We start from the raw sequence: 24,898 nt of genomic DNA on the forward strand, positions 1-24,898 counted from the left end.
GGTAAGATTCATATTTTGCCTCTAAAATTAAGTCTTATTTCATACAAAAACCATTTTGTAAAGAAGAGGAGCAAAAGATACCAGAGGGACAGTCAAACTCATAGATTGAAAATAAACTGACAAGGCCATGGCTTAAAAATAAAAAGACAACGGACAAATAATAGTACACAAGACACAACATAGAAAACTAAGCAACACTAACCCCACCAAATACTTGGGGTGATCTCAAGTGCTCAATTTCTAGATGTAAGTCAAGATATGAGGCAATCTTAACTGTATCTATTGTATCCTTTATCTCTAGTTCGATGGGATATATGGGTTCAACATAGTCGTCAAATTTTGAATTATTAAGTGAGAGAACATCATCTATATAGCGGAAAGAAAAGTTAAAAGATATTGCTAACTTCTTATCTTTCTTCTAAGAAGTTTCTGTATGAAGTCAGTCTTTTTAGACAACATATTTTGTAACATTTTGGTCTTTAAAGATTGACGTATCATGGATATTGATAGACCCATTTAGTTTCTTTTAAATTCTGATTTGTATCGACGACCTCACAGCTAAATCCATTCGGAAAGAGTATCTACGTCTTCTTTCACGTTTAGACGATTGCCTGGCATAATCCTCGACTGAATCGAATCATCAGTATTTTGAAGTTGTATTTTCAATTGATGGATTTAGGCTCACGATATTTCGGATCGATAAAACACTTCGCAGGGAAGACTTGGTGTTATTAACAATGTTGAGGTCTGCGGTAATAACGTGGCCAGCCGGATTATATCTGAATTGGGAACTAGCACAGTAGGTTTAGACTTGAAGTCGTCAATATTGAGAACCTGACAAACGTGTTTGTAATTGAACATTTTAGTTGCAATTGGTTTGGTATAGGTCTAATACATTACCGGTATTGGTACATACTAATCTTTAAAATAAGGAGTTATATTCGAATGAACTAATGGTATACGAGTTTCTTGCAACACATACATGTGTAGCAGACAGCAGGGTTGAACCTGAAACAGTTTTTCTTTATAACCAAAATGACTCGACGGTCATGGTAGGGATGATAGCTCTAGTGTGGAAGTTTGTTTGTTTTAACCCTGGATGGTTCGCTGAAAGAGAATAAAATTGGTATTTGCTTCTCCACTCAGCACACAATATTAGGGATAAAGATTAAAAAGGTTGGACTGGTAGTCCGGAAATAATGACAGATTGTTTCCTTGTGACTTTAATAGGATGTAAAAAATTCTTCTGGGTGTATCAATCTAGTACAAAGCAATGTTCATTTTCTTATCGGACTAAATAAACTCATCATAGATACCAGGATTAAATTTTGTATAAGATGACTTTGTTTTGGTAATGAAATTGCATTTAATTTGCCAATGGACATAAACAGTCTACATCTATATCTTCATGGGTAATCCGTAAAGAGTCGATTGACTCATCACACGAATATGTTAAATTTAAAGTTGTGTCATCCAATATGTTCTCTTTTAAAATCATATGTACAGGTACCAGTGCAAATAAAACATTTGCTATGAGGTTGGTCTTGAATGCCTCATAGTCATCAATGTCCAATAGGCTAGGCGGTAGTTCATTCCAGTTTGTGATGCTTCTTACGAAGAAGCTATGTTTTCTTTGTTTAGAACTTGATCTTAATCTGACAAATCGTCTTTGATGGAACTGACGCGGCATTTTTGCTGGTGTCATGAAGTATTCCGGAATTGGAATTGGAATAAGTTGGTGGATGACTTTGTGAAAAAGGAGTAAACGTGATGTTTTTCGTCTCCCCTGTAGTTGTGGTAGTTTTAGTTCCTCTAATAAAGATGTTACTATGCCTGGGTCTCGAGAATACTCATGCCTGCTGAATCTGGCTGCTCTCCTTTGGACCATTTCTAGCTGTTGTATGTGTTTATGGAGATGTTGGTCCCATACACTGCTAGCGTGTTCTAGTGTTGGTCGTACAAGGGTTATATATGCCTGACACTTTATATTCATTGGGTATTAGCAAGATTCCGTCGTATAAAGCCTAAAGTTGTATTTGCTTTTGTTGTGATATTTCCGATGTGGTCATTCGATGATAAAGTGTTTGATTGGTATGGATTGTGGTTGACTTTTCCAAGGATGTGTCCCTCCATTTCATATGGGTAGATTATTGGTTGTCGTCCTGTTGTTATACGCAATACAAAACATCTTGTTGGATTAAATATCATTTGCCATTTCTTAGTCCAGATAACCACGGTGGTCAGGTCCTTCTGGAGTTGAAGACAATGGTTCATTGATTGTATAGCTACGTAGATTAGGCTATCATCTGCAAATAATCTAATTGAGTATTTAATGTCGATACCTAGGCTATGTCGTTGATATACAAAAGGAACAATATAAATGGCCCAAGCATTGTGCCCTGTGGTACGCTCGATTTTACATGTACAGATGCTGATTCGTCGCCGTCTGCTAGTACTTTTTGCTGTCTAGTTGTCAACCGAGACTTCAGCCACCCGTGGATGTCTTCTCTGACTCCATATTGGTCTAGTTTATGGACCCCAATAGTCCACATTTCGGTGTTGACATGAATATCAATAATGTGGTCATTTTTATAAATTTCCTGTTTACTAAACTTTGAATTTTTCGAAAAACTAAGGAATTTCTTATCCCAGGCATAGATTACCTTAGCCGTATTTGACACGACTTTCTGGAATTTTGGATCCTCAATGCTCTTCAATTTTGTACTTGTTTGGCTTTATAAATATTTTGATATGAGCGTCACTGATGAGTCTTATGTAGACGAAAAGCGCGTCTGGCGTACTAAATCATAATCCTGGTACCTTTGATCACTATTATGGAGGATTCTGTTGTGGGGGACGGTGTCAAAGGCTTTACTGAAGTCGAGTATTAATAAGTCCGTTTGTTGTTTGGAATCTAAATATCTGCTTATTTCTTCAACTGTTATTATAAGCTGTGTTTCAAATGATCTCTTTTGCCGAAATCCATGTTGGAAGTCTGCAAGGATATTATTACATTCTAGGTGTTTCATGATGTGTTTAAAGAGTATGTGCTCCATTACTTTACACGGTACTGATGTAAGCGGTCTATAATTTACTTGTTTCGATATATCTCCTTTCTTGAAGAGTTCTGTTTTGTTTGCAGGAGTCCAATAGCGAGGGACTTGTTTTAGGCATAATGATCTTTCAAATATTTATTTCAGATAAGGTGATATTTCGTTCTTTTAGTAACTTTGCTATTCCCTTTTCTTCAATTTTGATGTCGTCAATCTTATTGAGGGTACTAGGTCCCATGTTTGGAAAGGAAGCCATGTCTTCCTCTGTAAAAACAGACTGGAATTGGTTGTTAAGTGCTTCTGCTTTGAATGTATTGTCTTCTTTAATTTTTCCATCTACATTAATTGTTGATAAACCACTATTCTCCTCTTTTCTTGACTTTACATATCTCCAAAACTGTTTGGTGATTCCCTGCTTTGGCAACTCTGTATTGTTTTCATCTTTAATTTCTAATAAGTTAGACAAGTAGATTTTATGTTCAACTTCTAGTTGTTTTTTTATGGATCTTCTAATATTTTTTAACTTTACCCAGTCTTTTTCTTTTTTGGTCTTTTTAGCTCTGTTATATAGTCGTTGTTTCCTACGAATTGCTCTCTTAATATCTCTCGTGATCCAGGAGATGTTCCATCTACTGATTCATATTTTCTGTGGTATATATTCATGAGTGATGTAAGAAGGGTCTTAAAAGAGGGACGAAAGATACCAGAGGGACCGTCAAACTCATAAATCGGAAATAAACTGACAACGCCATGGCCAAAAATGAAAAAGACAAACAGACAAACAATAGTACACATGACACACCATATATATAAAACTACAGAATAAGCAACACGAAGCCTCACCGAAAACTGGGGGTGATCTCACGTGATCCGGAAGAGTAAGCAGATCCTGCTCCACATGTGGCACCCGTCGTGTTGCTCGTGTTATAATAAATCCGGTAAATAGTCGGTAGGTCACATGCATGAAAGGAAAGTGGACTGTAGTCACGACGTGAGGAACATATCCGATATCATCTGTGAAACGGTTATCCCATAACGGTCAACCAACTCGTGATGGCGTCCGTAAAATTTACGAGGGATGATTTCAACTTCACCATTTGAAACTCTTGGTTTAATAGCTTAAATGTTTCCTAACAAATGTCAATAGCTTCTTTATACATTCAGGAAATTCATCCTTCAGTCTGGTCTGTATACCTGGTATATTCCCTTTGGAGTACAAGAATGTTTTGCGTGGTTTCTTTTTCGTTGGTTTAACTTTAGTTTTGATGTCCACATTAACTGCCTCGTGGTCGCTTATGCTGCTCTATACAGATATGTTCTTTATGAGATTTTGTTGGTGGTGAAAACTAAGTCATATAAAATTTTAATCCTGGTATCTATGATGAGCTTATTTATCAAGTATGTTGTTTCCTCGGGTTGGTGTAATATTTTGTTTATTTGTTATGTTCGTTTGTGATACTAGTATTCAGAATGGTCTCATTTACCTCTAGGTTGTACTGTAGTGGCAATCAGATAGAATATACATCTTTCAACTGAATATCAGGGATGTTAAAATCTCCTGTTAACACTATATTGGGCAAGTTTTGGTTGTGAGTGAGTCTTCCAAGTGATTCGTCTAGTTTGTGTAGTGATACAACTTCAATGTTTGGTTGTCTATAGAAAAATCCGGTGTATAGGGGTTTAGGGGACGACCATTTGATATTCTAGGGGGTGGGGTGGGGCAGGAGGATTTGTTTTTGATCGGTTATTTATTTTTGTAAACTAAGAGGACAGATTAATCATTTTCTGCACTATTGAAGCAAGATTTTTCATTTTCATTAAAGCAAGGGACTGATTATTCATTTTCACAACTATATTTATGATAATCGAAAAACATACAATTTTTAAATGATTTGTGTATTATAAATAATACATGTATAGTCAAGTCATTATGTTCCATTTAATCAGAATTAATCATCATCCTTGGCAGAAATGAATCTTTTATATTCCCAACTGCATATCTACATCTATTGCATACATTCATAGTATTAAAGTTTGGTTGTAGCTAGACTGTTTTAAATGTATCGGCTAACATATGTCGCCGAGCGGAGCGAGGAAAAATTTTTTTAAAGGGTTTTTGAGCCACTAAAGGCACAAGAAGCTATAGAACAAATGATGTAAAATCATGCTTTCTGGGTGTTCCGAAGACCCTTTCTTAATCTAAAATGCAAGTTTTGTTTTAATAATTTTTTGACAATATTTTGGTCTCAAAGCAAAATGTATAAATTCAAGTTTCTAGCGACAACACCAAAAGACCAATGTGCATGATAAAGCAAAAATGGAATTCACATAGTGTGGCTGTTAAACTCATGATCAAGTTCATAACAAAATTACTAGATTACGAAATGAATGCAACACTCACAGAATACAGAAGGGGAATCAATAAACAAAAGACAAATAAATAAGAAACATTGATAAAAAAAATTCAGGGCTACGTATGAGGGAAAACAGAACTTGCTTCTTAAAAGGCACTCGCCGTGAACACAATTTGATATGGAGACAAGCGTTTTGTTTTGAAATTTCCTACATCAGGCATTTGCCTCAATGTAGTAACGGCCCTGTTAAAATAAAAGTGAGGTAAGGTTTCCTGAAACAATATACCTCAAGTTAAATGAAACCAGTTTTCAGACATTTCAAGTATATTTAAATAATATTTATACTTTTATTATTAAAAAAATTGGGAAGCGTTTCCCGATTTTTTTTGGGGAAAAAGATGAATTTATGAAGAATCTGGTGCCATCTCACACTTTCGATTAGACCTGCTGGGTTATTTATTTTCAATACATTGCAAGTCAGGTAAAAAAAATTCAAACTACCACAGAACAAACCATTTATTTTTTGTGATTATCAAGGCCGAGTTATTTATTTTCAAAATCCTCCTCCCCCCAGAATATCAAATGGTCGTCCCCCTTACAGTCATCCGTTTTATAAAGTGTTAAAATTTGCATATAAGTGGAGATTTTTGGTGAAATTCGACAAAATCGTCTGGATTTAAAACCAAATTTCAGCTGCGCTAGGAAACCGAAGTTGCTGCTACAAATAAAATAAGTAAATAAACAATCAGACAGGTAAAATGTCTATTGACCTTGACGTCATTTTACTTATTATAAGTAGAAGGATATCTATATTAGGTATATGAGTTCCTTGCAACACCTACATGATCCTATATCTCCAGCAGACAGACCTCATTTCATAGATCAGTGATCAAGGTCCGTTTCTCAGATACTGTAGACAGTAAAACTGTATATGGTGTATGGGATGAGTGTTAGAGGTATATGTCAGTCTGACAGGTTTCATCTGACCTTTGACCGATTTTCATGATTCATTCGTCAATGTTAAGTTTTCGTGTTTTGGGTCTGTTTTTAAAGTACTATAAGCAATAGGTCAATTATTTTTGGTGTATGGAATGAATGAAATTTGTACATGTCGGGCTAGTCGGTATCATCTGACCTTGACCTCATTTTCATGGTTCATTGGTCAAAGTTTAGGTTAGTGTTCAAAATTCTAATAGCAATAGGTCAGCTATGTTTGGTGTATGGGACAATTGTAAGGTGTACATATCTGTCTGACACGAATTGTCTGACCTTGATCTTATTTAAATACCTTGAAAGAAAACCACTAACGTCGAGTCAATGATATTTGGTATTTAACACATCTCTTTTCCATGGCTTTGAAACATTGCATAATTTTATTCATTAAGATGTTAAAATTAGCAAGTATACCGAATACTTTTTTTGTACATACATTAAGCAACATGAAAGATGCCATATAAGGAACACGATCTGGAACACCTGATACCCCCAGATTTATCATCCCCTGATGTTTGATGGGTCCATTTTCAGTGAGTAATCCTCAGTGTTTTGTGGACTGTTTTTGTCTTTTCGTCCTCTTTTTAGTTTGTATTTGCCTTGCAGGGATTTGCCAGCATTTCAACGAATACTCAGTTTTGATTTTCATTATACATGTATCTTCTGCCTCTTTTAAATGTTAAGAGTTTTTGGTCAGGTCAGTTAAACCAATTAGTCAATAATATTTGGTATGAGTTGTATTGGAATAAAAAAAAATGAGAATGAAAATAGGGGATTATGTCAAAGAGACAACAACCCGACCAAAGAGCAGATAACAGCCGAAGGTCATCAATGGGTTTTCTACGCAGCGGGAAAATCTCGCAGTTATAGTATCAAAGGCCAAACAGGTCCAATTGATATAGTTTGTTGTAACTAAAAAAAATACCTAAAACAGTTGGAACATCTATATTCGCATTCGTACCTTTTAATGCCCATATATTATTAGGTTATGATGAATTACTGTACCCCTGGCGTACACATATATTATGATAATCAGATATTAAGATTTAAAAACTGTCTATAAATTAAAAAAAAAATGTGAGATAAAAACTTATATTTGAATGCTAATAATATATATAATGATAACCTAATTTAACATCTGTTCGCCCGTGCACTGTTCTATCGTCCATGACTAATATAATTCCAGGTACAAATCAGTTACGGTAAAACAAGTACTTTGACAAAATAAGAAATGTGACGAGATATTTTGATCCACGGGAAGAGTAATCCGAACTTGAAGTTGAAGCGGTGTATCCGACGCATTGTAAACAAGTAAATGTATTGTCTGGGTCCCATTCTTGTTTAATCTTCAATAACCTCCCATAGTTAGAGCCCCAGAAATGTGTAGAAAATGACGGAACATTACTCCCTGCTTCATTTGGATACATACCATCACCGAATGTATACAATTTATTCTGATATGAATTAATCAAATTCAAAAAGGCCGTGTCATTCTTATCACCGTCATCATTCCCCCAGCCGACGCCGACAGTTGTAGACATCACTGCAGATCTCCATCCGGGATGTACAGATGTGGCCACTGTACTCGCTTCATTTACCTTACCTAGACACAATATACAATATATTGTTATATAGATATTATCATATAGTCAGTGATATATATAATCAAAGTACTGCAAGCGCTAATGGAACTTTTTGTAAAATGTTGATTTCTGAATAATAAGTACTGGTCAGTACTAGTATTTCATGTTTCCTTGAAATATGGTCTGATTTCGTTTATACAGTTGAATAGAAAGGATGTTGGAAATAAAAAAAGTGTCATTTGATATTTTCAAATCCGAGTCCATTTTTTTACTCTAAAAGATGTATAAAATGACAAATCACGACCGGAACAGGGTTGTAAAATATGTTGTTTTTTTCGTGCAGTTGTTTGTTAGATCTCCTGCTTTTGTCCTTTTCAAGGTAAAATGGCATATAATGTTGACCACAAATACGTGTGACAAATCAAACAAAACAATTTGAACATCAGAGCAGGCGAGCTTAACTTATACTGTATCAAGTATCCTTTTAGAGTTTAAGCTTATTCCTGCATGCTTAACTAGCATTGTATAAGTATACTTTTATATTTTAATCTTATTTCCGCTTTATTTGCTTTTTTTTTTATTGTTGAAGGCCGTACGGTGACCTATAGTTGTTAATTTCATTGTCAAGTTGGTCTCTTGTAGAGAGTTGTCTCATTGGCAATCATACCACATCTTCATTTTTTATATTGTATAATTAGAGAAACAAAGTATCGACAGTTTCATTTAAAGGCCTCGCAATACATGCTAATTGTATGATTTGTTTCCAGTTATACATGCCATAGTTAAAGAATTACTGTGGGACTTACCACCTAAAAGTATCCCTGTCATACTCATGATGACCTGCAAATTCTCTCTGTAGGCTCTGAGTATGTAATCAACTAGGAATTCTATCCAGGAATCACTAAAACTATCAGCTTGCATCAAAGTGCCTATGATGGCACTGCGTATATAAATTGCATCAGTAATGTTCTTTTCATACTCCCAAAATGTGGAAAGGTTTTCGTAATAACAGAACCTTGCCAAACCATCGATATTCATCAAAGGTTCCATGTATGATCTTGATTGTGAGTTGAAGTCTCCAAAATGGTTCATGTAAATACTAATGCTTCCAACTGAATCATCTCTATATATTAATTTTGAGATAATTTTAGATGATGATGATACTATAAGAAATCCTCCCCATGCAGGTGGCATGTTTGGAACAAGATCAGAATATTTTCTAAGAATTGTCTTTCCTACATTGCTACCGTTTTGATGAATAATCGGATAATCGCAATTAAATGTTACCATTCCTGATGGCGGGAAATGCATTTTAAACGTGAATTTTGTAGCAATACCAAAAGTTCCACCTCCACCTCCGCTAAGCGCCCAGAAAATATCTGAATTTGAAGACGTATGTGTCGTGCCATTAGGGTATGTTATGAATGTCGAGGTGTTGTCTGCTACGACAATTTTACCGTCTGCTGTTACCATTTCTACTTCTAACAAGTTATCAACTCCTAATCCAGCAACACCCGATATAGGACTGTGGCCTTACACAAAATAGAAAATAAAACGAAATAACCTTTAATAATTCCTGTAACAAAATAAGACAAAGGAATTGCGCAATTGCCTTCGGAGTTTCTCAAGTTTAATCAAGTTTGTGGCCGCGATTTTTAACAAATAAAATGCTATATCTGTCCAAAGTGTGTAAACTGGACAGTTTTTCAACTTATAAAGTTCCACAACTTTGCAATATCATAATAGAAATTAAAAAAAGGGGGGATATTTTTTCAATAGCAATAAACAGGTCACCAACGTTTCGTGATAATCGTAAAAGCGTTTTTTGAGTTATTGTCTGAATACTGAAAAATAACCCCTTATTTATCAATAAAACCCCAATTTTCTCCAACTTTTGATAAAGTCAATTCAAAATATATTGTATATGTATGTTCACACATTCTTGTTAGTAGCTTTCGTCAAATACATGTTGTCTGTGCGCACAAATTTCGTAAGAGTGATCAGATTGGTCTGTGTAATCATCTTTCACCCCCCCCCCCCCCCCTAATAAACTAGGATTAAGTAACACTCTCTATTAGTCTATAGGTCAATAACAATATGCACAGTACATAAAAAGAATACTACATGTATATACGCATGTAACCAACAGACAAATACTAAATATGCAATACAAAAGTCTAGTAATCATACCTCCACCAAGGGCCCATCCACCGATTGCAACTGTGTGAGCACTTCCTCCAACCACAACCCTCGAATGTTTGTCTACCTATGAAACGATCAAATAACAAAGTCATTTTTATCTCTGTTGGCCTTTGTTTTACAGTTATTGATATCAAGGAAATAGTTTAAATATTATAAATAATGACGATTGATAAGATTTTGATCAGCTAAATTGTACAAAACTTGTTTAAAGGGGCACTAGCTACGAGATACCTAAAAATATATAATATGATTTTGTTTTGGTTAAACATTAATGAAAGGAAAAAAGTTAATTAATATATCGCTTTTTTGTCAAAATAAGCTAAGACACATTGATGATGATTTATTCACTTGCAAGAGAATAATTCGACCTCATTGAATCCGTATTCATGTGAAATCCAATTTAACCTATAAGCTTAAGATGGATAACGCATGTATTGTGCTTGTTCGGTTATCTAAATGAAAAGAATGTCAACATTGAAAGTGAAACAATGGTGAATCATTTGATTGACTCATTCAATCCACAAAAAAATCATTTTTATAGATGTAAATACGATGTTTAACAATTATTTTCAATCTATAATATGAAGTTAAACAGCTATTGAAAAATCCAAATGCACGAGTCGGATATCTTTGTATATATCTATATTAATATTATATCGCTTATATGGCAATCGGGGTCTTCGTCGAGACTAAAATACACACGAAACGAAGATGTATATTATCGAGCCCATACCCGGTATATTTTTTATTTTAGACTTTTTATAATTTAGATAAATGTTTTTCATTGTTATAAATCAAATATGAGGATTTGAGTCAAATCGGTGATTCATGTTCACCGATTTGACTCAAATTCTAAAATAACACTTTAGATTTCTTATATATCTCTTAGCTAGTGCCCCTTTAAATGATGGTCTTTTTTTAATTTGAGCATAGATCCAGCTGATCCATGCATGCAGACTTTTAATTTTCACATTGTAACTTTCGTGTAAATGTACTTGCAGGATGCTTAATTAACACGAGTGACCAAAAAAGATTACTTACTTCTATATAGACGTCTACCCACTGTTTTCCAGATTCTAGAACTACTTCCCCCGCATCGGATCGGTCAGTTTTAGATGTGTTTACTTCAATGTTCGTCATATTTCCTAAATATATCATAAAACTGTCGTCAGCTGTTGAACGACCTTGAAAGTCATGTCCAGATGACTGTACCACTACTTTAAGATTATACTCTCTGGCAAAAAGTATTGCTTTTTGTACGTCAGCGCTGTTCTGGACAAATACGATCAGGTCTGGTTTTTTCGTAACACGAGTATTTTTCATCACAACAATGTCTAAGTATGCTTGGTCATCATCCTTATAAACACTGCCATCTATTGTATCGTCAAATGTTTTAATTTGTTGGGTGCTAGGATAACATGCCATTGCCATGGAACAATATCCTGCATCCCCATAAGTGATTCCAGTGAAGAATAACAATATCCAAATCATTCTGAAAAACAAGCCTTATTTGACCAATATTTAATTGCAAAAAAATAAAATACAAAAAAGGTTAATTTGTCAAAAGCAAGTTTAACAAACTAAACATTTATCTGATTAAAGGTGAGAGCACGTTGTTAATAGAAGTAGAGGGTCAAATGTTGCAGCGCATACTACATGGAAGTCAAACCAGATCACGATGACGTCAACGCCAAACTGCCTATGAGAACTGCGTGTCATTATTCAATTCAATTCACTTTCAATTAAAACATTTTATTGTTCAAATATCAAATGTACATTTAAACAAAGGGATTGGACAAAAGGCAGTGCCTATTCAAATCTTTTCCCATACAAGATCAAGCATCAACAATTTGTGTTTGGGTTAAAAGGGTACGCTCTCAATACCTGCTTGCATTTTCCACTGCCAATATTTCTTAACGTCTTCAATGTTTTTGGGCCAGTATATATATTTTCATATGATTATTTATATCCAGCTAAAGGATATCAGAATGTTTATTTACAAAATCAACCAGGTTTCCACATCTGAATCAAATGGTGATCCCCTGACTTGCACATCAGACTGATATTCGTCACTGAATTTGAGACAGCTATCCGTAATTCAGCCAAATGAGCATTTGCCAACATCACACTGAGAAGCTGCTTCTTCCACTACAATCAATGCCTCTGGAGAAAGGCATAGAACTGCCTGGTTCTTGCCACCGATAAAAAAGATAAGGACAACCTGACTATACTTGTTAGGCGTGCAGCAGTTTTATACCATTTGTCCGGAGTGTTCATTTAACATTGAAAGCGTAAAAATATTTATAAACATTTACTTGTTTTAAAGGTCATGTCATGCGTTTCTCATTTTGTCTATGAGTCTTTACACATAATCCGTTGGATTTGTTCTGATTGACATTCCACTCAACATAGCATTATTATTAAACATATCCTGCATGTATTCGTTCAATACTACAACTAACTTGCCCTGAGTGTGAATGCACTGACAATGTATGATAAATACTGTTCCTGTTGTTCCGTTATCGGCCACAAAATATCCGTAGATAGCCCTGCTGCAAACTGCCACCATGCACCTTGTAATGTCTGTCAATCGTCTCAAGAGACCAATAAATAAGACTGTTATATGTTTCTTAGAGTAGGTAAACATTTATGTGTTTCATACAATAACCTCAACTATTTTAGATGTCATATAATAAAACGATTGTTAACATGATATAAAAGAATTCTATGTCTCGGGAAAAGCGACCGGTTATCTGTCTGAAGTGATCATTAATCTCGGTTAACTCAATTTGCCTATGATATTTCCCTGATTATTGAAAATTGGTATATTCGGAGGTCAGACTGGGACTACCAGGCTTAGAATAAGATGAGTGAAATATGTACCATACGAACTGTTGGGGTCTGTATCAGCTGGGGCAGGTAATGTTGCCACGGTTAATATGTGTTCTTCGTCCATAACCCGGGGTAAGATAAATGCTCGAAAAACACTTATCATTTATTCATTTTTCTGTATTAATAGTTCCACTCGCTAAACTTAAGTTGACGGTATACAGTAATTGGGAGTTGCCCATTTTGATACGATTATACTTTTGTATCCATAACTGTTCCCTAATTTAATCAGGCACTTTTATAATCAAATTGTACATACCCGACCAATTCCCGGGTATCCCTACGTATACGATCAGGTCGACCTGGTCTGGTAGATATTGGGCTGAGATCGAACATTGTGTATTTGGTCTAGCTAGTCGATTACAGATCTTGTAGAGATCGTGAACTGGTCGGATTAGTCGAATATGTATTCAATTAGTGGGTCGGGTTGGAGTCGTGAATTGACGAATTAAAGTCGTGTACAGTCGGATAGCGTTCCGGTAAAAGTCGTAAAGAGGCCAGATCAAGAATTTAGTTTTTGGTCGTGGGAATTCGGGCAATCGGGATCATCTAGCTGATCTGATTAGCAGTGTGAAGAATCTAGTTTAAAACACTTTTAAAATACTGTGTGAATGCTTTTATCAATAACGTTTTAATCTTGCCAAATAATGTAAACGGTATTTTTCTACTGTTTATAACGTAAATGATACATGCAGTAAACTTTGTGTTTGAGATTTTTTTTAAATATCAGTTTTATATAATATAATTTATTCCTATAATGAAATATAAAAACATCTTGTTATGAATGATCGGTCATGTGTTTGATTAAGATCCAATTAATATTCATGTGCATTCAAATATTTGTACAAGCAAAGCGCATTTTAGTCTAAAATGCTGTAATTTAGTTTTATTTGATAACATATAACAACTTTATTTCTAAAGAAGTATATGAAAAGAAAATCATCGTTTAACAAAATTGTTTGATTTGCAATAAATCTAAAGGTTTCACATACATCCGTGTACTTTAAAATTGACAACCTGAATTCTTTAAAATTATTTAAACGCTTGATTTAATTTAAAATGTTTTGCATATATATGTTGAATGCAACTATTTAAAATTACTTTTATTGTTTTAAACGAGGAAACGATGCTAGACATTTAGAACCCACAAGCCTAGAAGAAAAAAAGATTCCCATGATCATGATGAAAAAAAAAGACGAAAATGCAAACAAAAAACCCTAGAAAGAAACATTTATATATATGAGGTTCTTTTCATCATGACGATTAAAAATCAAAGTACTGAACATCGGATGACCGCAAGTTCTTGTGGATGGCCACAAGCACTTAATTGTCTCATTGTCTTACTCTAAAAGGCTTTGAGATAGCTTTTAGCAATTGCGAATACTCTGTGTCTATATCTATCATTTTAGTTGCTAGTGTGCTCTAACAAATCGTTTCTATCTGTTTTAACAGTTTGTTGTGTTGTGAGATAGCCCGTTTAGTTCAGTGTTTCCTGTCATTTCATGTGATCATAGATTATAACTGACAAATAAACTCTGAACTACTAAGTAGAATCTTAATAAATATACATTATGAAGAATAACAAAATAAAATTCTATGAGATACATTGTGTAATGACAAACTAAACCTTGGCCAGATATGTATTCACTGAATAATGTAGCGAAACCCAAATGTCCACTAAATTATTGTTCTGATGCTTGAAGTTCAATAAATACTCATTTTTATTCAAAAATTCAAGTTACACATAGTTTCATTTGAAATATTCATGAACCACATCACTTCATTTTATGTTATCAGTATCTTTAAAAATTATGTTGGTTTATCTCGTCTCTTCTTAAAATAATGTTTTGTACTTACGTTGCCTTTTTTTTTAAAACGTCTTCATTGCAAAATTCATAAATAAACGGGGTTTTTTACGGATGAACTAAAACGATTTTTTTATTGTTGTTATTAAATTAATAAATGTAGTTGTTGATTTGCCGGAAATTGTGAAAAGTTGTGTATTTTATTAATAAGATGTAATATGGTGAATAACGAGAACGGTTTTAAAGCGGTAATATGTTCTAATAACTCTCAAAATCAAAATTTTTGTAATTCGAACATGAAAACGGGTTCGAAATTGGTAATTTGACATTGTTAAAATAGCGCATGATTCTTAGAAAAGAATCATAGATCTGTGTCTGTGTTCCTTTTTATGTAAAAGGTGTTTCGGTTATGGTCGTATGGACCTAGTTCTATCTTCATCTGATATCCCTGTTTTCCTGTTTGTAATATTAAGAATTGTTTGAATTTGATTTTTACGTATGGGGATAATTTTCTCTGTATCCAAATACGTAAATATTCGAACAATTCTTAATTTACTGGTATCTGTTTTTATCCCCTATCAATTCGTTGTCACCTACTTTAAGCCAAATCGTTTTGCTGTTATTGGATCCCTGTTGTCCCCCCTCTACCAGCTTCCCAAATAATACTGTCTTGACGTATAGATTATATTGTTTATCATCTTGATTAAGATTATAATTCAATGTTGACTGCTGTACCTCCAACTTTTGACATTTTTACTGATTATGTCTGTTTGTTTTGGTCACACATTTTTGTCAAGATAAAGGAATTTAATGCGACTGTCATATAAGTGGGAGGTTTAGCTAGCTATAAAACAAGGTTTAATCTACCATGTTTTCTGCATAATGAAATACCTGTAGGTTGTACCAAGTCAGGAATTTGACAGTTGTTTTTTATTCGTTTGATGTGTTTGAGCTTTTGATTTTGCCATTTGATAAGGGGCTTTCCACTTGGAATTTTTCTTGGAGTTTTGTATTTTGGTTATTTTACTTTTTCTGGTGTACTTCAAGGGATAATTCATATGGCAACGTCATAGATGTAGTACATTAAAAGACACTTGTTTTTGTCCCGGCCGATAAAGCTGCTTATAATATTATTATTGTTTGACGTAAATTTTACATTGAGGTTCTGAAAAAGGAAATCACCAATTCACCAACATTCCAACTGACTCCATTTTCAGAAAACGAAATCTGTAACAAACATAAACTTTTAGACACCGCTTTACAAGCAGAGCCAAATACAATGAAAGTCCCAACTATGTATTGGCTACCGAAGCTACACAAAACCCCTTACAAATATAGATTTATTTCGTCTTCAAGCCATTGTTCCAACTACTAAATTGTCTATTCTTCTTACCAGCACACTTGGTACAATTAAAAACCTTATAATAAATTGTTCAAATAAGGCTTTCGAAAATAGTGGAATAAATTACTTTTGGAGTGTCAAGAACTCGTTGGAAGTACTTGATAAATTGCATGCTTATATTGGTGATTTTGAATCTGTTTAAAGTTTTGATTTTTCTACCCTGTATACCACATTGCCTCACATTCTCATTAAGAAAAAATTCACACACTTAATTAAATGGGCATTCAAAAAATCAGAATGTGAATATATATGTTTTGAAAACTCTTTTAGGTCATTTTTTAGTAGCAATAAACAAAAAAACTATGTTAATTGGACATGCTTTGATACTATATATGCCCTTGAATTTTTACTAGATAACATTTTTGTTCGCTTTGGGGATTCCGTATATCGTCAGATTATCGGAATTCCAATGGGGACTAACTGTGCACCACTTATTGCGGACCTCTTTTTGTATTGTTATGAGTTACAATTTATGACAAAAATAAGCAAAGACCCATCAAAACAACATCTGATAAACAAATTCAATAATACTTTTAGATATTTGGATGATATTTTAGCTCTCAATAATGACGACTTCAGTATGTATATTAATGAAATTTATCCTGCTGAACTTACTTTAAATAAAGCTAATACTAACAATGACCACTGCCCTTTCCTCGATCTTGATATCTATATCACTAACGGAAAGCTGAATACTATCAGATTATCATATACTTGTATAAAATATTACTAAAATTTTACAGTTCAATAACATTTGAAAATATCAAAAGGCTATGAAAGGATTACTAGGTTTATTGACCAAATTCTTAAGAATGTCCATAGCGGGCTGATAAAGGTACCTTTATTGACTGCTTCCGGAATGTTATCACATGCCTTTCCGTTAATTTCCGTGACGTTTATCACATGCAACTTCGTTCATTTCCGGAAATTTGATTAAAAACGACAACGGAAAACGGCAAGTGATAAGACTTTTCCAAAAATAGTTGAGGAGCAAAAATGAATGAAGTTTAACATGTTTTGAAAGACATAAATGAGGTGACAATATTATTAAAGAAAATGATAATTGTTGTGACAAAACAAATAAAATGCTTTTATATCAATAAAACAAATAAAGTAAAGAATTTGTTTTGGTTGTCTGTAAATATTTTCTGAAAGTGCAAAGACAAACAAAATTAAATTTTAATAGTTATTGTCTGTATATCTTCTGCTGAAGTATATGATAAAAAGATAATTACATGTCATTTTTCATATCAGACCCTTTATCGGCCCTCGTTCATGATATCAGCCCTCGAGCCTGCGGCTCTTGGGTTGATATCACAACCTTGGGCCGATAAAGGGTTTGATATGAAAAATGCCATGTAATAATCTATACTTATTACATGGCATTTTTCATATCGCATGTATTATCAGCCCTAGGTTCAATATCAGCCCAAGAGCCGCATGGCTCGATGGCTGATATTGCCCGAGGGCTAATAATACATGCGATATGAAAAATAACATGTTATGATCTTTTTATCATATGCTTCAACAATGGAGAAAAATAACTGATTCGTATATTGATCCTTTTACGTGGTTCTGTAATAGAAGTTCAAAGATTGAAAATTTCACGGACGTCGGACCCCAAATTTAGTACATTCGATATGAAATTTTTCTATTATTTGCCTCAACAGAGAAGAAATATATTTTAATATGAACGAATCGACAAAAAAAAACAAGAATTAACAATACACATAATGAACTTATTATGAAGACTGTTTGGCAACTTTTTAAACTAATTTTCTTAATTATGTTTGAAACTTTTAAACAATTCATTTGTTTAATTATTTGTTTGTTTGTTTGTTATTTTTTTTTTTTTTTTTTTTTTTTTTTTATTATTTTACAAAAAATACTTTCCAGTATCCAAATGATTGTTTTGTACACTACTTTGTAATGGTTTTCACTGAAAACGTAGCATTGAGGTGTATTTTCCGGAATTTACCGAGTATCACCGGAATGCCATGTGATAACGTTACGGAAAGGCATGTGATAACAATCGAAGCATGTGATAAACTTTTCATATCAGCCCGCTAAGGACCAATTCGAAATGGAATTTACGTTAATTTAATGGTATTATCATACAGTAAAAATCATATGTTATTTAGTCTAAGTATATGATAATAAAATTTATGATAAAAGGGATGATTTTTCATTTCCTATCGTTAATTATCCGTTTTTAGATGGTGACGTTCCCTTGTCACCATCTTACGGTGTTTATATATCTCAACTTGTACGATTCGCTCGTGTATGTAACAATGTTTTAGATTTTAACGAGAGCAATTTATGTATTACTGAAAAATTATTACACCAGGGTTTTCGATATCACAAACTAGTCAAAACATTTACTAAATTTTATCATCGGTATAAAGACATCATTCGTAAATATAGCTCAACATGCAGACTTCTTATACGTTCAGGTATTTCACATCCAATTTTTTATGGAAATATTCTTTATAAAGCACAAAGGTGTCAGTATTCACCTCAGAAACTTACAAAACCTTTGAATAGACTTATTAAGAAGGGATATAATTACGATACTGTTGTCAAGTCATTAAAGATTGCATATTTTGGCGTTAATATTGAGTCACTGATAAGGTCTTTGCGTCAGAACTAAAGTCTAAACACATTTATTCTAAAAACAGTTGGCATGACACGGGTTATGTTCTTCTCATATATGTTATGATGGTATGATACTGTAGCGGGTCGAGGGTTGGTAGCGTTTCTTTACTGCCTGTTGCCTGGTTTATCGGATACTGTGACTGCTATGCGGAGGTCAATATATACTGCTAGACTTCTGGTAAACAGTTGTTTCACTAATCAACCAATATTCAGATCAACTGCCGCCGTGGTCTTGTTTGTATAGGTTACGATAGCAATAAGGGGGTGGGGTAGGTAGCCTAACTAGCTGTATAAATGGCGGTTTGGCGTTTCAATAAATACAAAGTCGTATCTCGAACTTAAAATGTGTAATTTAATAAGTTAGACTAACGAGTTATTCAGCATTACATATTTATATGATTTATATAATCAATAAGTTTAACAAATAACTGTTATAACAAGACTATGTTATATCTACAACTTTATACAAGAACGAAATATATAGTCAGTAACAACTGGTTACTTCTCTGGTACCTGTGATAGTTACAAAAGGGGGGAGTGGCTGGGGTAGCTCTGGTTCAATACGGGCAAGTGAACTGGACTGGTCATAACTAACAGTACTTAATAAATCATCAAAGCATATAATCCTTACAGATCCTTACACATTTCAGCATAAATGGAAGACTTAAGTTAATATATTTAAGGAAATTTATCATGAGAAGAAATTAACAGTTTATAGTTAAAAATTACGGTTTCCGCGTTGTTCCGCAATCGGCGGTAATGTATAAATATTCACAATGAACTTTCTTATTTAGCTAGCGTGATCCTAATAAGCCTTTGTAATAAAAAGATCTAGAATAAATAATAATAATAATCCTCAAAATCCTAAAATATTAGAACCTTACCTTAATAAAATAACTGGATATATAAATTCTATATTTCTGCTAGTTTGTTTATAAATGAACAATATGGCTGCCCAGGAGGAACAAGACTGAATAAGAGAGAATGTCAACAACGTTAACCCGACCATAGAAAGGTCACCAACAGGTCTTCAATGTAGCGAGAAATTTCCGCACCCGGAGGCGTTATGCATATCATTCGAAAGGAAATAAACCATAGAAATCAAAAACATAGATGAATTTGTGCTGGCCCCTAAACAAATATATATTTTGTACTAGTTCAGTGATAATGAAAATTGTAATCAATGACATTTTTTCATTGATTACAATTTTTAAATCAGGATTGTTTTACCAAATAATTAAGAAAATTCATGTTATGTAGGAATTTACACATTTTGTACATAAATCAGGCCGTCAGTTTTCTCGTTTGAATTGTTTTAAATTTGTCATTTAAGGGTCTTTTATAGCTGACTATACGGTACGGGTTTTGCTCAGTGTATATTGCAATAGAGTAACTTATAGAAATTATTAATTGGTCTTTAATGGAAGTTTGTCTCGTCATACGGCCGCATCTTTTTACTTTATTATGAGAACGGTGATTCTGTATTGTTGTGTTTTTGCTTTCGCAAACATATTTTACGAGCTATCCTTTCATCTGATATTTTTTCACAAATTCAAGCTTCAAAAAAGGGTCGGCGATCAATAATTTTTTTTATAATATTTGAAATTATAGAATTGGCAAAGTATAGAAAATTCTTACACAGACCAATACCTACCTCACAGATAACCAGCAGGTCGAAATCCGATTTTGAATGATACAATTATTTTCATTTTACTAGATGTGTATTTTTTTAGTAATTGCTATATGTGCATGTTCACATGGATAAATTTGTTTCTCAAGCGAACAACTATGGACCAGGAATGCATTCCATGCACTTTTTATATACTATTGGTTATATTTGGTTGAGCGCTTCCATTTTCAACATATAACAAAGTATATCGGTTTACACTCAATCTTCTTAGACTTTAAAAAAAAAAGTTTCCAAACTGATTATTTTTATGTTTTCGGTTTCAATCTGTTTGTTTCGAGTTTGCATTGTTTACAAGTATAATCAAAGTACTGAAGTACTGAACATCGGATGACCCCAAGTTCTTGTGGATGGTCACAAGTACTTGTCTCAGAAAAAAAAATCACATTTCTATACCTGAAACTGAGATTTATGATTTTTTTTTCTGAGAAAAGTTCGTGCGTGGATGATGATTAAATGACAGGGAATTCAACCTCACTGCTTTAATATCTATTATATTGTGGTGATAGAAATCAGTATATTCTGATGTGTTGTTATATATTAAATTAATATTTGTATATAGCAGTTACATGTATGTATAATTTTCATCCAATTGTTTATAATTCTATTCTTCGATACTAATAAAAGTGCAGTACACGTGCATGGTAGACACTCTTCAATAACAATTCGATTTTTCCAATAGATTAGATTTGAGTAGACATTCATGATTTTCGACATAACTTTCTTGTGATATTCCTCCGCATGCGTTAACACATTTCTTTTGTACGTGTGCATAGATTTTAATGCATATAAATATTTCAAACGACACAATATGTTTGTATTATTAATTTCCGTTCTTTTGAGTATTCATTGCAGAAATGAATTTATAACAAGCGATATATCGATGATATCCGCGTAAATATGCGATCGGTTTCCAGTCAAAAACGAAAGTCAAATCTCTATGGCAACAATACATCGGAATTAATCCCCTCACGGTCATCGCGATGTAAGAATCAATATTCAAGCTATGTTTTCTCTGTTGAGATCTCACAAACATGTTTAACCCCGCCGCATTTTTGCGCCTGTCCCAAGTCAGGAGCCTCTGGCCTTTGTTAGTCTTGTATTATTTAAATTTTAGTTTCTTGTGTACAATTTGGAAATTAGTATGGCGTTCATTATCACTGAACTAGTATATACTTGTTTAGGGGCCAGCTGAAGGACGCCTCCGGGTGCGGGAATTTCTCGCTACATTGAAGACCTGTTGGTGACCTTCTGCTGTTGTGTTTTTTTTATTTTGGTCGGGTTGTTGTCTCTTTGACACATTCCCCATTTCCATTCTCAATTTTATTTGTGGCGTTTTGTGAAGATAAAAAACATCTACTTTACACAACAAAAAAAATATTTGCACATTGATTTGTTATTTTTTTCTTTCTTGTCGGACAACTACTCTCTCTCTCTCTCTCTCTCTCTCTCTCTCTCTCTCTCTCTCTCTCTCTCAAATTATGGCAAAAGAAAATTTTTAATTTTCATATACATGCCTATTTACCAGGCAATTCTGTTGGAGATTCGAGAAAATAAACTTCATTCTGTCACACTACTTCTAAATATAATAACCCCATTTTTCATACACATATTGCTAGGTAGATGTACTCACAGTAGATTAATAAAAATGATCATTAGCTATTCTGAAATTTTATGGCATACGAGTATTTCTCTGATAAAACTTTTTGTTAAATGAGTCGATGCAACAGCAAAAAATGATTGCACGTTTTACTGAATGTTCACGACTAAGAAGTACTTTTTCTCATGAGATCTATTGTGAGAATTTTCATTCATGTGTATAGCTTCGCAAATTTTTTAATAGCATTGCTAGAAATTACAGATACTATCTGGCTGAAAGATAATTAAGAAAATCTCACTTTTGTTTGCATTTCCCTTTTCAATGTATCTTGCATGCTATAATAAAGTGGGGGTGTGGTCATTAGTAAGTTTTCTCTTTGTTATAGCTCCGGGGCCTTGTCTTTATGGAGTATCCCAGTTAAATATTTCGACATCTGATATCCTTGAAACAATGCAGATTTCCATTTTAATGCATATTAAACGAGAACTTTATTTTATATAGATCAGACCATTTCATTTAAATATGTTATGCCAAATATGCAAGAAAAGTCGTATACCAGTTTAACGTTATTATAACGCGAACGTCAAATTACGGTTACGGGGACATTTCATTGGACATCTTAGATCGTTTCGGATTTTCTACCTGCAATTCGAACAAAAGTTCATATCATATCATTTTAAAGGAAATTAAATGTATTTTCCGTTCATATCAGTCAACAGGTGATAAAATTAGAGATATAGTAGAATTTCGTTTGATAAAAAGCCTCTGAATTATTCTTTGTTATTTTGTCCATCGGGACATTTTATTGGACACGGGAAAAATGACGATGTTTTTAAAATAAGACCGCAGTTACATAATGATGACTTCAGATAGCTTCTTCGGAACATGTATAATTTTTCTGATATTATTAAAATCCATTTTCGTATGTAATATATTATGAAATTGAAGACAGAAAGTTTTTTTACGGGTTGAGCAGCAAATTGGGACATTTTTTTCTCTTTTTTGTTTAAACTTTTCTGACGATCTTCCTACTCTTATAGTTAAAAACGTCTATTACTTCATTTAACGTTAAATGTATACAATATAGTTGTAAAATTTTAAACCATTCTACATACTAATGAATCCGCACTGGGCTTTCAAAGACGCACATAAAACAAAATTGTAACAGCGGGACACCCTTAAAATGACGTTATAGTCTTTAGATTTGTCCCCATTTCCTGTATCAATTGCCTTCCCATCTTTAATAGTATTTACATTTCATCACACAATATAAAGAACGTGATCCACAAAAATAATGATCAAAAATGAATAATTTAGAATTACAAAACCGTAACATTACCCCCACCTTTGAAAAACTGTTCGTCCTCGAACATGAATAATTTATCTTTACCTAAGAAATTTAAAAGTTAGTCATCTATATGTTTCATGTCTTTTAAAAATACCCTATATATTAACAATAAAATTACATTACCAACTAAAAAATAATTTCCTTAATACAATCATTATAAGCTAAAAAGAAGTTCTTGTAATATGTTGCACTGTGTACTGGTGTCTTCTGTGGTGACTGACGCCTGGACCCCATTGTCTCTGATTTCTCTGTTCTCTATTATTGCTTCGACTTGGTTGGTATCTTCTTCTGTCGATGGGGGGAGGGGGGCAGCATAACTGGAACCTTGGGTCATTTAATGTCTCTTGCGTGGGGACCCCCAGGTGGCTCTAGTATATTTTGACCCACAGCCGCAGGTTCGCATGCTGGTTCCGTAACATCTGCATATGCTTGACATTCAGCTAGACATGTATTCTTTTGAACCGTTACTTGTATCAGCAATCCTTAAAAGTATTCGTCCTTGACTAGGATCGACTAAAGATCTGGCGACTAATAATTTATCTTTTGTGTCAACAAGCTCTGGACACTGTAGCCTGCACTAAATGAGTAGAATCACCTACCACTTTACCAAATACCAAAACCTCTGATCTTGGATGTAATACTGTAGTTTCCTCTGTTGCAAGCTTAAAAATGTTTACCATATTACTCTCTTTTTGACATATAATTTCCATATCTTAACTGCCAATGGTTAGTTTACTCTCCCTTATGTCAAGTTTACAATCTTTGTTATACAAAAAATTGTAACCAACAATAGCAGGCGCGTCGATATCTGCAATCACAAATCGTTGTTGAAATTTCTGCCCATTAATTTCAATATCAAAATCGGACTGCCCGAAAGTTGTTATTATCTCTCCATTTGCCAGTTTCAACTGTACCCCCTTATAAATTTTGTCTGGTCTCTGCGACTCCGGAATAGACAAAAATTTCCTGACATGAATAACTGTCAAGGTCGAACCGGTGTCTATCAGACAATTTACAAAAATACCATTAATCTTTATCTTAAAGTATAAACTATCATTTATGTCATTATTTAATTCACACTTTTTGTGTGGCCCCTCATTTAAAAAAACATCGGCTAAAGGAGGGCCTGACTCTTTAGCCACTAACAGTTTCCCGACTTAAAGTTCTCTGTCTGTGTACCCTGGGACCATTTTGAAGTTTCAAACCTGTTGTTTGGCAAGTATTTGCCATTTTTCTGCATGTCTAGAAACTTTCTGCAATCTCTCTTAAAATGACCCGCTTTTCCGCAAAAGTAACACAAAAAATCTGTCTTTTGTGATTGATTAGG

At 33.7% G+C, this 24,898-nt stretch overlaps 1 protein-coding gene across 2 annotated transcripts; it reads right to left on the bottom strand.

Moving 5' to 3' along the window:
* Positions 1–7,367: 7,367 nt before the first annotated feature.
* Positions 7,368–19,946, bottom strand: LOC134707038 (uncharacterized). Of its 2 annotated transcripts, none has more exons than XM_063566516.1 (5): positions 19,821–19,946; positions 11,227–11,677; positions 10,174–10,249; positions 8,790–9,515; positions 7,368–8,003 (listed from the first exon to the last, which is right to left on the bottom strand). In XM_063566516.1, the coding sequence occupies exons 1-5, from the start codon at positions 19,943–19,945 to the stop codon at positions 7,594–7,596; spliced, it is 1,788 nt and encodes a 595-aa protein (XP_063422586.1). In that variant the 5' UTR covers position 19,946; the 3' UTR covers positions 7,368–7,593. The 2 variants fall into 2 exon arrangements, with proteins under 2 accessions (XP_063422586.1, XP_063422587.1); XM_063566517.1 differs by lacking the exon at positions 19,821–19,946 and adding an exon at positions 14,932–15,013.
* Positions 19,947–24,898: the final 4,952 nt, after the last annotated feature.

This window comes from Mytilus trossulus, chromosome 2, assembly GCF_036588685.1.
Source record: "Mytilus trossulus isolate FHL-02 chromosome 2, PNRI_Mtr1.1.1.hap1, whole genome shotgun sequence".
Classification (NCBI taxonomy): domain Eukaryota; kingdom Metazoa; phylum Mollusca; class Bivalvia; order Mytilida; family Mytilidae; genus Mytilus; species Mytilus trossulus.